This window comes from Mustela lutreola, chromosome 8, assembly GCF_030435805.1.
Source record: "Mustela lutreola isolate mMusLut2 chromosome 8, mMusLut2.pri, whole genome shotgun sequence".
Taxonomy (NCBI): domain Eukaryota; kingdom Metazoa; phylum Chordata; class Mammalia; order Carnivora; family Mustelidae; genus Mustela; species Mustela lutreola.
The window spans coordinates 98,729,703-98,743,684 of NC_081297.1; the positions used below are offsets into that span (position 1 = coordinate 98,729,703).

The following is a 13,982-nucleotide window of genomic DNA, read 5'->3' on the forward strand; positions in this document are numbered from 1 at the left end:
AGTCCTATCAAAAAGCACATACCTAGGGGTGCCTAGATAGCTCAGTGGTTTAAGCCTCTGCGTTCAGCTCAGGTCATGGTCTCAGGGTCCTGGGATCCAGCCCCGCAGCCAGCTCTCAACTCAGCAGGAAGCCTGCTTCCCCCTCTCCTCTCCCTCTGCCTGCCTCTCTGCCTACCTGTGATCTCTCTGTCAAATAAATAAATAAAATCTTTTTAAAAACATTAAAAAAAAAAAGAAAGAAAAAGAAAACATATACCTAAATATAATCACGAGGAAAACCCAAAATGAGAGATATTTTACAAATTAAGTGACCTGTACTTTTCAAAATTTCAGTGACAAAGAAAAATGGCAACTAACTGCAATGTGTGACTCCTGCTTGGACTCTGTGGTTGGGGAATGAGAAATAATTACAAAGCATATTTACTGGGATGACTGATGAAATCTAAATATGGGCCATGGATTAGGTAATAATATCCTACCAATGTTATATTCCTAATTGTGATGATTACACTGTAATAAGTTAAGAGAATGTCTTTATTCTTGGGAAAAACACACTAATGTCCTTAACAGTAACGGGCAACTTTCAAATTGTTCAAAATAAACCATTGCGTGAGTGTGTATATATTGTGTGGTGTGGTGTGTGTGTGTGTGTTTACAGGAATGGGAGAGACCAATAAAGCAAATGGGGCGACTTGTAAACAACTGGTAAATCAAGGTGAAGTGAATACAAGAGTTCTTTTTTCTATTCTTGCATCTATTCTAAAAATGTTAAATTATATTAAAGTTGAAAATTACCAAAACCAAAAAATGTATTTAGTCCTTGAAATATGTTAAATGTTTTAAAAGGAAAGCATCAATAAAAATTCAAAACTGAAATCCAATTCAAGACAGCAAACTAAATACATGCATAACAGGATTAAGAATCTACCAACAAATTTCGAAATATCCCTGAGTAGATCAGAAATTGTGAGCAGGCTGGATTTGATAGTAAAACCAGAGCAAAACCTGCAATGCAAAACTCATACAGAAGGAAGCTATTGAGAGGTTTAAAAAGCCATTCCCAACCTCCCAGCTCAGAGTTAACAAAAAAGTAGACGGGGAAAATTATCAAAGCAACGAATTGATGGAAGAATTCAGGATACAGTAGTATCCCCTAGACACAGTTTCACTTTCTATGGTTTCAGTTATTCAAGGTCAACCACATCCTGGGAGCAGATGATCCTCCTCCTGACTTATCTGTCAATGACAACCTAACCTTAAATCACAATTGTATGTCATTCACCTCACTTCCTTTCATCATGTGAGCGTATCATCTCTCACCATCACAATGAGAAGGAGGAGTACAGTACAGTTAAATTTCTTTTTAATTTGACAGATTTTAATTTTAAGTAGGAAAGAGAGGCAGGCAGAGAGAAGGGGGTAAGCAGGCTCCCTACAGAGCAGACAGCCCGATGCAGGGCTGGAATCCAGGACCCTGAGATCATGACCTCAGCCAAAGGCAGAGGTTTAACCCAGTGAGCCACCCAAGCACCCCACAGTTAGATATTTTGACAGACACCACATTCACATATTGTTATAATTGTTCTATTTTATTATTGTTGTCATTAATCTCTTACCATGCCTCACTTACACATCAAGCCTTATCATAGGTTATGTATAAGAAAAAAAATACAGTATATATGGGGCTCAGTACTGTTCCTAGTTTCAGGGATCTTGGAATATATCCTCCATGTACAAAGTGGAAAGCACTAGATCTTTCCAGCATCTTCCCCTCCTCTGCTTATACTAAACAGGAGGCATCCTTAACATATGATTTTAGAACAAAAGTCACAGAACTTTCTAAACAAAGTGAGCAATTGTATGTGGGAGGGGGTGTGGGTGTGGGTAGAGTGTGGAGGGTGTTCTTGTTAATGATAAGGCTAGACAGACACAGAGCAAAAAAGCAAAAACCCTGCTAATTTCAGTTTTGTCCCTGACATACATAGTTTCCATAATCAGCCCTAAAGGCTGAGAAGCAGGGAAGTAACCCAAGTTATTTGTAAGGGATGGAAAGGGAGGTCTCTCCCTCCTTCTCACTCCTACTACATAAGACAAATTATTCATCCTACTCAACTGTGTTGCTGGACCTTTCACCATTTCCAACATACAACCTACCTTCCCTCAAGCCCAACACGACTGTAGGCAATGACCAGAGGCAAGATTTCTGAAGTTAAAATTTGAATTCACCAACAAAAGAACATTAATGCTAGAATGAAAGCTCATTGTAAAAGAGATTTTTGTCTTTTATTTTCTCCCATTCATCACCCAAAATCTGTAACAGTGTAACTAACTGCTCAGTAACTATATGTTGAATGAATTGAAAAAAAAAAAAAAAAAATTCAGTAGAAATGCCTTAAATACCTAACTCTAATGGAATTGCTTAAGCAGTAATCCATGCACCTAAATATTATGCAACCATTAAAAAGTTTATTTGTGGGGCGCCTGGTGGCTCAGTGAGTTAAAGCTTCTGCCTTGGGCTCAGGTCATGATCCCAGGGTCCTGGGACCAGTCCTGCATCGGGCTCTCTGCTCAGCAGGGAGCCTGCCTTCCCCCTCTCTCTGCCTGCCTCTCTGCCTACTTGTGTTCTCAGTCAAATCAATAAAGAAAATCTTTAAAATAACAAAAATTAAAAAATTAAAAGTTTATTTGTAAAGTTAGCGATATAGAGAAAAACTTTGATTACATTAAATGTTTTTAAGAAGGAAATGGATAACACATTCCTGAGAGAAATACATAACCTCTTTGTGGGTTTTGGATTTTTATTTTGTCCTTCTCTGTATTTTCTGATTACAAATTACTCTTATTATTAGAAAGAGATTAACTTTTAAATTTTCTTATATTTTTCTTTTTTTTAAGATTTTTTAAAAGATTTTATTTATTTATTTGACAGAGATCACAAGCAGGCAGAGAGGCAGGCACAGAGAGCGAAGCAGGGAAGGCACAGAGAAGGGAAGCAGGCTCCCCGCTGAGCAGAGAGCCGGACGTGGTGCTAGATCCCAGGACCCCGGGATCATGACCTGAGCCGAAGGCAGAGGCTTTAACCCACTGAGCCACCCAGGAGCCCCTAATTTGTTTATATTTTTCTTGAGAACACATTCAAACCCAACCCAGACATGATAACCACCTTGGCTGAACTGAATGTACCAATCAATAAACAAATGCAGAATCCTAAACAGTGAGCATAAAGTATTGCGTGAGAGCTTCGACTCTGAAGACTACATGCACATATAACTAACTTACGCCTCAATTACGGAACCTGAATACTGACAACGTTAACTTAATAGACGTGGCAACCAGAGTTAAGTTCCTTAGCCACCATCAGCTTTAAAATTGAAAGCTTAGGTTTAAGATTAAATCAATCAATTCCCATTTAAGCACTTAGAACAGTGCCGGCACCACAGAACCATGCACGTATTCGCTTCCATTATTACTGGATTCAAAACATTGTACTAGCTCTGGTGAGAAGGACGCATCAAAATCCAGTCCCTACCCGCGAAGAGAGGGGGACACACACAAAAGCAACGCAAGAGTCAAAGCAGCATGGAATCCGGTTAAAACCAAGTAGAGGCAACAAGCGGGCACTTAAGAGGAAGGAGTTCTTCATTCCGAAAAGCGTTAAAATCCAGAAAGTCACGGGAGCAAAAGCATCTGAACCGAGTTCCAGGAACGCGCAGGACTTGAGCAAGCGACGAGTTCAGACCGACCTGAGGGAAACCGCGGAGGATCTTGGCAAAGGCACGCAGACTAAAAGAGGATAGTTCTTTCCCCAGGACACCAGGAATGCGGACAGGGTGGGCTGAACAGAATCGGTTACGGAGGGCTCAGCACGCAAAATGCCGCGAAACCTCCGGTGAGCAGAACTGTTTGCCGTGTTTTACGCAGAATGACCGGGATGACCAGGTTAACAACAGACCCCAAGGTACTCAAGTATAGAAAGGAAATAAAGAACAAAGGTGTCGTTAAGAAAGCCGCGACCCAATCGCTGTCCACTCTCCTCTAGATGCCGATCCTGAAGACAACGCGCCTCGACGCAGGCCGACGGCGAAACAGCGCCTCTCGCCGGCGGCAAACCGGCACGGGAAACACCGACAGGAAGAGACCCGGGGCGAGAACTACAGCTCCCACTGAAGCCTGGCCGACGGCCTCCTTTCCCAATTTCCGCTTCCGCCGCCCGCCCTCGCGTACCCTCTTCTGGGAGCTGGCCGGCGCGTGACCGCGCGTGACTCCGCGAGCGACTCCGCGAGTAGAGAAGCTCAGGGGCGGGACTCTGGGACCCCATTGGTAGAAACGCGAACCCCCCCGCCCGAAGGTGGAACGCAACTTGAAAATCTCGGAAAGTGGTTGGAGTTGATAGGACAAGGGCGGAGCTTCAGGACCCGGATCCTGACCAATCAGGGCCTGGGATCGGCCGGGAGACCGGGAAGGGGAAAGGGGCGAAATGGTTCTGTGGTCACATGCCGCGGGGTCTAGTGGGAGGAGCAGTTGCCCAGAAGACGCCTGGTGCTTCCTGTTTCCGGTTCCCGGAGTGGAGCACGGCGAGGCGCCTTGGGGAACGCTGGCCTTTGACACGAGTTCTGGGTCCGGGGTCTGTGGCTGGCCCCTCGCTGGCCCTGTCTCCCAGCCCCAGACAGGTATTCAGCCAGGGATTCTGCGCCTTGGCTACTCCCTGTGCCCGTGACACGTGAGTATGAGGGGCGTGGAGGAGGAGGGGAGCTGGAGAGCGCTCACACCCCGGTGCCCGGAACAGGGGCTGGGGATCGCTAAGTCTCCCTTGGCCGCGGTTCTAGCCAGGATTCCAGCTGAGGAGCCCTAGGGCAGAATGGAGGCGGAGGCGGCGTGAGGGCGGGGAGTTAGAGAGTCCCGAAGGGAGTGAGGGAGAAAGGACCTACCAAGTCCGGAGGAGGATTCGACGTGTATTTGGAAGGCAGAGAAAGGAAGGACCCTGGGTATGGAGTCGCTGGAGGTGTTCCTGGATACCTGTAGAGGGAATTTTTGGCCTGCATTGTGGAGGAAGGTAAAGTGGCATCATATGGAGAGGATACGGCTCTAGGCAGTTGGGAAATCAGGAGACTAGAGGGAATAAGAATTTCTAGAACCCTGGGAGAAGTTCGAAGAGGGTGCGTGTATGGTATGGGATAGCTACTAGAGGGCTTATCTCGTGCTTTCTCTTTCTGGGGAGCTTCCGCCCATGGGACCTAGAGCCGCTTGTCTAGGGCTTCTCAGCGTCGGGCTGCTCTTCTGAAAGGGTAGACTGCTGGAGACAGGAGATGAGGGTGGTTACCTCAGGAATGAGCCAGACAGCCGAAAGTAGAAATTCCACTGAAAAATGGAAAATGCTCATGGCTAGTCTTGACGGGTGGGAAAGAGTGGTACAGATGCCCAGTGATTTGAACTGCTTCCCAATTCCTGGCTTAGTCAGTGGTCATTCCATTGAAGAGAATTGTTTTAGCATTAGCAAAATAGATCTGTCCTAGAACAAGAAAATTGAAGGGGATTTTCAAAATCTTAAAGTTCGGCCCTTTATTTCCAAAGTATCTAGACAGACTGTTGCACCTTGAGGATCTAAGTGTAGCACATTAAAAGGGAACTACACAGCCCTTGGATTTCATACGCTCGCTAATAAATTTTTGCACCCCTATATTTATCAGAAAATAGCTTTATGCCATGAATCATCCAAGTTGCCCCACCAACTTCATACATGTTTAATACTTGTGTAACCTAGGGCAAATAATTTAGCCTTTGTAAGCATCAGTTTCCTCATCTGTAAAATGGGAGAAATTATACCTACTTTTCTTGACTGTGGAGATTACAGACAATCTAGATAAAGCACTTAGAGCATTTGCCACTGAATCAAAGAAGTAGCTCAAAACAGACAAACCTTAGGCAGAAAAGAGAGAAGAGTGTAAGTTGAGTCTCAGCCTAACTTCTTGAACAAATAAGCAAATGAAAGAGAGTTCAGCTCCACAAATGGAGACTGCGGGGTGTTTAACCCTTTATCCTATCCCAATTTTGTTCTAATTTGGGAAAAGAAATCATAAACTATTAACAAATAAGGAACTAACTTTTAGGCCATATAACACAGCCTTCTGTATGAGAATCCCCTCTGGAAAACTAGTCCTGGAAAAAAAAAAAAAAAAGCTTGACAGTCCAGAACGTTGAAATTTTAAATTAGATCCTGAGAGAATATAAGGAAAATGGCATGTTAAATCAATCTAGTAAAAGGAATCTCTTAATTTTTTTTTTTTTTTTTTTTAGGAACAATGCTGGTCATGTAATGTGTTGAGCAATGAGTTAATTTAGGGAAGGTAGGAGTTTGAGCTTTGAGTTCGTTATTCTACCTCTTATTCAGTGAACTATGTGAGGAATCACTTCCCCCTGCTTTGTCAAAAAGAAAGCAAGGCTTTGGCTGCCTACCCTGAGTCCCAAAAAATTAATGTGAAAGGGGATACACACTTAAATGTAGACCATGAGCTCTGGAGCCAGACTTTCTGGGTCACTCCATTGGCTATGTCTCAGTTCTTTCATCTGTAAAATAAGGACAATAATTGTATTTACTGCATAGGGTTTTTGTAAGGATTAATTAGTTAATGCATGTTAAATGCTTTTAAGAGTAAAAGGCAAGTACTCTATTATAAAGTTTCCTATTAGTGCTCTAAATCTGTTTTATGGGGGCATTGGACATTACGACTGGTGATAATTATTCTATGGAAACACTTTACTAATACTACTGTAGTGAGTTGGTTTTGGAAATACACAAAGTCGTTGGAACATCTGGGTGGCTCTGTCAGTTAAGTGTCTGCCTTTGGTTCAGGTCGTGTTCCCAGCATCCTGGGATCAGGCCCCATGTCAGGCTCCCTGCTCGAAGTGGAGTCTGCTTCTCCCTCTGCCCCTCCCCATGCTTCTGCTCTCTCTCTTATCTCAAATAAGTAAATAAAATCGTAAGAGAAAAAAAATACACAAAGTCAGGGAGACAATTTCCCAAGCATTTGTTGCCCTAATGGAGTGTGGAAAACAGAAGGTCAAATGTAAGTTTGTTTAGGGGAGTAGAGAAAATTCAGTCAGGGCAGAGACAATTCAGTCAGGGCTCAGAGTTTTCCATTTTCCTATCTTCAAATTTACTAATACCCATTAAACTCTGCCTAGTTTTTTATTCTAGAAATGTACTGGAGTTGATTAACTAACCTGAAAAAGAATTAGAGGACTCTAAAGAGTTAATTAGCCAAAGTCCAGGCTTGTAGTCTGGAAGCATGTTACTACAAGTAAGAAAAGTTTGGAAGAATTAAATATTTGTATGATAACAGTGACACTGTTATGAAATTAACAAGTAGCAGTGGCCTGGAGGATCATTAACTAATGGACATCAGAGTGAAGTCTTTTGCAAGGATAAATGAGTATGTCCTGGGTGAAGATGGATTAGAGGAAAAGAAAAATGAGTTTAGGAAATGGAACCATGTGTTTCCATTCCTAGAGCAGTACAAGAAACAGGGGAATTGGAAAGTGACTTAGTGATTGCCAAGAATTGTCACCAGTTCAGAGTGTACAAAGACAACTGCTTACTGGAAGTTTAGAAACTCTTGAGATTTATGATATGTAGAGCCTGAGGTGGATTTTGAAAGACGTCTTCAGTCACTTCAACCTAGTGAATTTTCTTCTTCCTATAATTTAAACGATTGTGCTTTCAGAGATGAGCCATTAACTTAGGTAAATGTCAGCTTTTAGGTGCTGTGCCTTTATCTCTTACCATCTTTCTTACGATGAATATGAACAAAGACTGTTGAAGTTTCTGAATATTGACAGAAGTTAGGAGCCAAAGTACTGGAGTCCCTTTCCTTAAAAAGAAAAATAAACCTAAAGATTAAGAATCCTGTTCTGAGTATTAGAGGAGAGGGAAAAAAATAATGGGTGGAAAGCTAAAAGCCCGAAATAGACCCAAAAAAATAAAACCCAACTTTGTGTTAATAAGGAAAATTGACTAATGTAGAATAAGTGGTGGATGGAAGATAAAACAGTAAAAATTGTACATTCATGTGCTTTCTCTCTCTCTTCCCCCACCCCGATCTTCCCCACTTCGTCAACACCCACACTCCCTCTCCCAAAAGGATGTTCCTCTTCTACAGCTGCTGGAGGACTGGACTGCTCCTGCCACTGCTCCTAGCTGTGGCAGTAAGAGAATCCTGGCAGACAGAAGAAAAAACCTGCGACCTGGTAGGAGAAAAAGGGCGAGAGTCTGAGAAAGAGTTGGCTCTTCTGAAGAGGTTGCAACCACTGTATAACAAAAGGTAGCTGAGAACAGCTTTAAAGGACTTGAGAAAATAACTTTGTTAAAGAATCTTTTCTTCTCGGGGGCCTGGCGGGCTCAGTTGGTGGAGCATATGACTCTTGATCTTGGGGTTGTAAGTTCGAGTCCCACATTGGGTATAGAAATACTTTTTAAAACAAAATCTTAAGAATATATTTTTTTTCCTCCACTTACTGACTTTTAGTATTACTACTCTCTGTGGAGGGAAAACGTGTATAATAACCAACTCTGGGAGATGGTTCTAGTCTGAACTTTAGTAATGTTGGTCTTATTTGGCCATGATATCTTACTTTTTTTAAAAGCAGGCTCCATGCCCAGCGTGGAGCCTAGCGCAGGGCCCAAATCCTAAGCTGAGATTGAGAGCTGGATGCTAACCTACTGAGCCACCCAGGCACCCCTGTTTGGTTTTGCTTGTTGGTTTTTTTTTTTTTTTTTTTTTTTTTTTTTTTTTTTTATGCTGTAGAGCAAATTCTGAGCCCAGTTTTTAGTAGCAGTGTGCAATTCTCTTATGCAGAAGAGAAAATGCACTGTTTTTAAGACTGGATCCAGGAGACCACCTTGTAGGAATTAAAAAGCATTATTTGGTACTTCCATGTAATAGGACTTTAGAAGTATCAGATAAACATTGAGGCCTGTACACATCAGAAGTGTCAGGAATCTTTGGGTATGTAAATCTAAAGATGATCTTCAAGGAACAAGAAGCCATGGGATACTTCCCATGAATATAGATCCTATTCACTGGGAAATAGCAACTGACACTTCAGCATAGTCTAGAATAGGTATTCTAGAATATCTAGCTATCTTGGATGTTGTGTTTTAAACCATCATCGTCAGCAGTTAGGATTGTCTTCTTTCAACAAATGAACTATTCACTATTACATGGGTATTTCATAATCAACAAATATTATTAACTAGTACATTTAGTTGTGACAGATAAGTAAATTAATCACACTTGGCAGGAGGTGGGGGGCGGGGGCGGTAGGGGTAGGCAGCTTAAAGGAAGAGAGGCTGCTTGTCCTAAAGCTGATAGCCAGTAACTTCTCTTCCTTCTTTCTCCTCACTTCTCCTTACAGCTTTGAGAGCACTGTGGGCCAGGGTCCGGACACATACATCTATATATTCAGGGTCTGCCGGGAAGCTGGCAACCGCACCTCTGGGGCAGGCCTGGTGCAGATCAACAAAAGTAATGGGAAGGAAAGAGTGGTAGGGAGACTCAACGAGACTCACGTCTTCAATGGAAGTAAGACTCTCCCTGTTGGTTAATGGATCCCAGGTCAATCCCTCTGACGATCCTGTATGTGTCAGCCTTTTGCATTCTTTTTAGAGTATTATATGGTACATGTGCTTCAGTTCACCTGAGACTAAACCACAAGATACCTAGTTCCACCGCTCCTCTGGAGTCATGGGTCAGGACCTTTATGTTTGTTTTAAAGTTAATGAAAAGCTCATGCATAAAGAATCTAGCTGGGATTCTGTAGCTTAATATGTTTTTCATACCAGGCTTGAAAACACCAACAACTATTTCTCATTGAATTAGTCCAGTTTTGCCAGTTACATTTTCAGAGATTAAACTTTTTTTGCAAACCTGTCTACCAAAACTTCCCCAGCTAACTTGGGCTGTGGTGATTAGGTTTCTCAGAAGTCATAAAATCATATTGCTGGAAAGAACTATGTGAACACCTGTGGTCTAATCCCCTCCCTTAAGCAGATAACGTATTTTCCAGTGCAGATATTTGTTCATATCAATAATATAATGAAAAATAACATCAAGAATTTGGGGGTAAGTAGGGGTTGTAAGACTGGATTTTTGACCCAGCTCGTTTACTTGCCTATGACTTTGAAAAATCATTTCATCTTGTGTTTCTTCATATGTGCAAGATTAGAAACAGAATCTTTACCTTATTCACCTCACATGATTGATAAATCAAAGGATATTTTGCAAAAGAAATTTGAGTGCCATAAGTATTAAAGAAGAAATGGCTCCCGATCTTACACCTTGCATTTATCTGTGGCTAATTTTAAATCTTAAGTTTTCCCCTACCACCTAAGAATTTTATGGAACCTCTTCTTTTGATGTGAGCAGGTGTTCAGAAAATGTCAATCAGTATGAAAGCATGGGTCCTAATTGTTTTTGCACTATTAGTTGCCTGTCTTTAATATCTTCGTTGTCTTAAGGAAACACAAAGCTGTTACAAAGAAGCAGGTTTTAACTTGGTATTTCTGGTTTACAGAGCTCATACTGATACTGGTTATTTTAATCAAAACCAATTTCATTGAACTCCTCCATTCCTTTCTGCCATCATACCTAGGCCTGCCTTCCTGCCCCAAAGCAACATTTCCGTTGTCCCTCCTCAGGTAATTGGATCATGCTGACCTATAAAGGGGGTGACGAATATGACAGTCACTGTGGCATGGAGCAGCGTCGTGCAGTGGTGATGATCTCCTGCAATCGACACACACTAGCGGTGAGGCATCCCGGGGCACATGAGCCTAGAGAGCAGATGAGAGCACTGACCTGAGGTGGAAAGAATTTCCACAGGGAAAATGATACATCGGGACAGACAAGAGAAAACTAGTTCAGTTTTTCCTTGTGTCACAGACACCTGTGTTCAATCATACATGGAAAATAAATTACTGAATCAGGAGAGAAAGCAAATGTTTTTTAGTTTGTGGGTTTATTTCTTTTTCTAAGTAAGCGCCGAAACAGTTAACCACATTGTTGTGTTCTCTTCTGTCCTTTCATCATCAGGACAATTTTAACCTTGTGTTTGAGGAGCGAGGCAAAGTTCAAGATTGTTTCTACCTCTTTGAGATGGATAGCAGCCTGGCCTGTTCCCCAGAGATCTCTCACCTCAGTGTGGGTTCTATCTTACTAGTCACGTGAGTGCTTTTTCCTTTATCAGTCCAAACCTTCCCTTTTTTTCCCCCTTAAACTCAATTACTTGGTGACACTTAGACACAAATTGTCTGTATATGTGTACACACTATACTATAATTGGAGGGGGAGGATACTTTTAAACTCTGATTATGCAAGTTTTAAAAAGTTAGATACAATGTTTCACCTCTAATATTTGCATTTGGAAATGCTTTACGTCCCATTACTGGAAAACCGGACAGTTTTTTTATTATCCCATTAGATTATAAGAACTTTCGGGGAAGTGGAACTCTGTACTTAGCTAATAGTACTTATTCTTGGCTACAAGTCAGAGTCACACATGAAGTCTTATTTTTGTCTGAGCCTTTGCTTTTAGATGTGCTCTAACTGGTTTTCTAAAGAAGGCACCCTTCCCATTTTAGGGGCGTTTTTTCCCCCCATTTTTATAGAATACAGACTAGGAAACCACTAATATAAAGAGTACCTTTTCTTATCAGTTTTACTATTCCTTGGTTTTTAACTAGCGATGTCTTTCTTAATAGGTTTGCATCACTGGTTGCTGTCTATATCATCGGAGGGTTCCTATACCAGCGACTGGTGGTGGGAGCTAAGGGAATGGAGCAGTTTCCCCACTTAGCCTTCTGGCAAGATCTTGGCAACCTGGTAGCAGTAAGTAACAGGACTGGTGGCTGAGTCTGTAGCCTGCCGCCAAGGTTGAGTGACCAACCACCCTGGTTTACCTAGACGGGGGGATTTCCAGGGACATAGGACTTCGGGTGCTAAACACAAAGGAGTCCCAGGCCGTAGTACAAAGTAACAAGTAGCATAGCATCTTAGTATGGCCTTGGGAAAGGCTTAGCTGGAAGAGCAACACTGTTGCTTAAGTTGAGGAATCTGATAAAGCTGTTAAGGGACCTGGATGGGGAGAAAGTAAGACCTAATTAGAATTTTTCTCACATTAGCCCTAAATTCAATTTAGGCTGGCCCTTAGAGCTTCTGGATTTTCTCATTATCCTTGAGCCATAGGTGTATTTTGCCTCACCCTCAAAGTTGGTTATTCCAAATGATCATTTCCTTCCTTTGCTTCTCTCTACAGGATGGTTGTGACTTTGTGTGCCGTTCTAAACCCCGCAATGTGCCTGCTGCGTATCGTGGTGTGGGGGATGATCAGCTGGGCGAGGAGTCAGAAGAAAGGGATGATCATTTATTACCAATGTGATTGCACTTTAAATGCCCAGCTGCTTCTTCAGTCCCCCAAACCAAAGCATACTCAGCCAGATTTCTTAGGCAGTCTCCACTCCAGTCTCTCATCCCATCCTTAACATTGATCTTGCTTTCCAGTTTGCTTTTGATTTGCATTCTCTTCTCACTAGTAGAAATGCCTTCCCTTCGCTCCCCATTTTGTTTTTTGTTTTTTTTTTTCTAGAGAGGTACAGTTATAGGACAGAGATAAAACAATAGGGCCTGTGCAGAAGAGGCTATCACACTATCTCTTGGTATCAGAAGGTACAAGATAGTTACAATGAGCAAAAAAGTGTGGCAGGCTCCCAGAGTCTTTTTTAAACATATTTTCACAAGTTTTTTTCACAAGTTTTGAGACACTGGATTTCTTTAACTAAAAAAAAGGGGGGGGGGGCAAAGAAACATTATTTATGCAAGGTTTGATTGCTTTCATGCTGTTACTCTGTACTCCATGAGAACCTGGATGTAATTTCTTGCTGCTTGGAACTACTCTATGGTGATTACTTGGTTACATTCCAAGTATTTCTATTTGGTCTGAGCCTGGGGATGTTGCAGGCTTGCTTCTTCCACCTCTGGGATTGGGATGGGGAAAATGTTAATTTCCCACTTAGAGGATTATAAAATACCATCACATCAGTTGTTGGCAGTGGAGTGACCTTATAGCTGGAACTGGACCCTGGCTTGTGGCCTTGTGGTCGTGGACCTTGTAAGGCCAAAATACCTTATCCAGAAGTCTAGTCCGTTAGAAAGGGAAAGTGAATTGGACCTCTTGTGCTATAGGGGTTTCAGAAAAGGAAGTCTGTTTACCCATGGTGGGATCTCCTTGATGGCTTTCTTCTCCCACTCACAGTAAAAGCTTTAGGCAAAGCTTTTCTTCTAAGCTGTTTTCCTCTACCGGTATTTCCATATATGTTGCACTTTCTTCACAGGCATGTCGACTTCCCCCTTCCCTCCCCAGCTAATCTTCTGGAAAGGAATGAAAGCAGAGGTGGGATATCTAGTGCTTTGCCATCCTGTGCTCTGGGTGTGGAATGCTGCTGCACCTGTCCCTTCTGGCTCAGGGAAGTATCTTCTTGCCCCCAGCAGTTTCTGTGGGGAGAGGTTTTGAATCCTGTGATGCTTCCACTTTTTTGTTTAGGCCATGTGCCCAGAAAGAAGCCTGGCCCAATCTTTCCATAGTAGTGAACCTGGGCCATTGAAGAGTAACATGGCTCCACTGGACACAAGAGGGCGCAATAGGCAGGGGCTTTTAATAGCTTTTAGGGAAGAAAAAAATTATTTCATCTTTGGACTTTTAAATACTATTGGAATGATTTTTTTTTTCTTCTTTCTAAACAGGGAAAATAATGTTATAAAAGCATCTTTTTTGTTAATTTGTTTGCATCCCTCCCCCACACTGGTGTTTTAAAAATGCAAAAAGAAAAGAGAAAAACTACATTTTTTTGTATAAAAACACTTAAAAGATTAAAAAAACAAACAAGTTGCCCTAGTCTTTTGTATGAAAGAAGAGGGTAGAGACAACAAACC

The 13,982-nt window shown here is 42.1% G+C and overlaps 2 protein-coding genes across 7 annotated transcripts in view; one reads left to right on the forward strand and one right to left on the reverse strand.

The window, feature by feature from the left end:
• The window catches only part of KLRG1 (killer cell lectin like receptor G1), a 341,170-nt gene extending 336,956 nt beyond the window's left edge, over nucleotides 1-4,214 (reverse strand). The window contains exons 1-2 of one of the 4 annotated variants that reach the window (XM_059186205.1): nucleotides 3,744-4,214; nucleotides 23-186 (exon numbers count right to left, since the gene is read on the reverse strand). The gene's annotated coding sequence lies outside the window, so the exon portion shown is untranslated. Of the gene's footprint in view, nucleotides 1-22; nucleotides 187-3,529 lie in introns of all 4 variants that reach the window. The other 3 variants (XM_059186202.1, XM_059186203.1, XM_059186207.1) reach the window with 3 other exon arrangements.
• Nucleotides 4,215-4,478: 264 nt separating this feature from the next.
• Nucleotides 4,479-13,935, forward strand: M6PR (mannose-6-phosphate receptor, cation dependent). Of its 3 annotated transcripts, XM_059186194.1 has the most exons (8): nucleotides 4,581-4,720; nucleotides 6,295-6,344; nucleotides 8,139-8,318; nucleotides 9,412-9,578; nucleotides 10,694-10,803; nucleotides 11,088-11,218; nucleotides 11,756-11,882; nucleotides 12,310-13,935. In XM_059186194.1, exons 3-8 carry the CDS (start codon nucleotides 8,140-8,142, stop codon nucleotides 12,430-12,432), a joined length of 837 nt encoding a protein of 278 aa, XP_059042177.1. In that variant the 5' UTR covers nucleotides 4,581-4,720; nucleotides 6,295-6,344; nucleotide 8,139; the 3' UTR covers nucleotides 12,433-13,935. The 3 variants fall into 3 exon arrangements, with proteins under 3 accessions (XP_059042176.1, XP_059042177.1, XP_059042178.1); XM_059186193.1 differs by lacking the exon at nucleotides 6,295-6,344 and having other exon boundaries at nucleotides 4,479-4,720; XM_059186195.1 differs by lacking the exons at nucleotides 4,581-4,720; nucleotides 6,295-6,344; nucleotides 9,412-9,578 and having other exon boundaries at nucleotides 8,183-8,318.
• The last annotated feature ends 47 nt before the right edge of the window (nucleotides 13,936-13,982 follow it).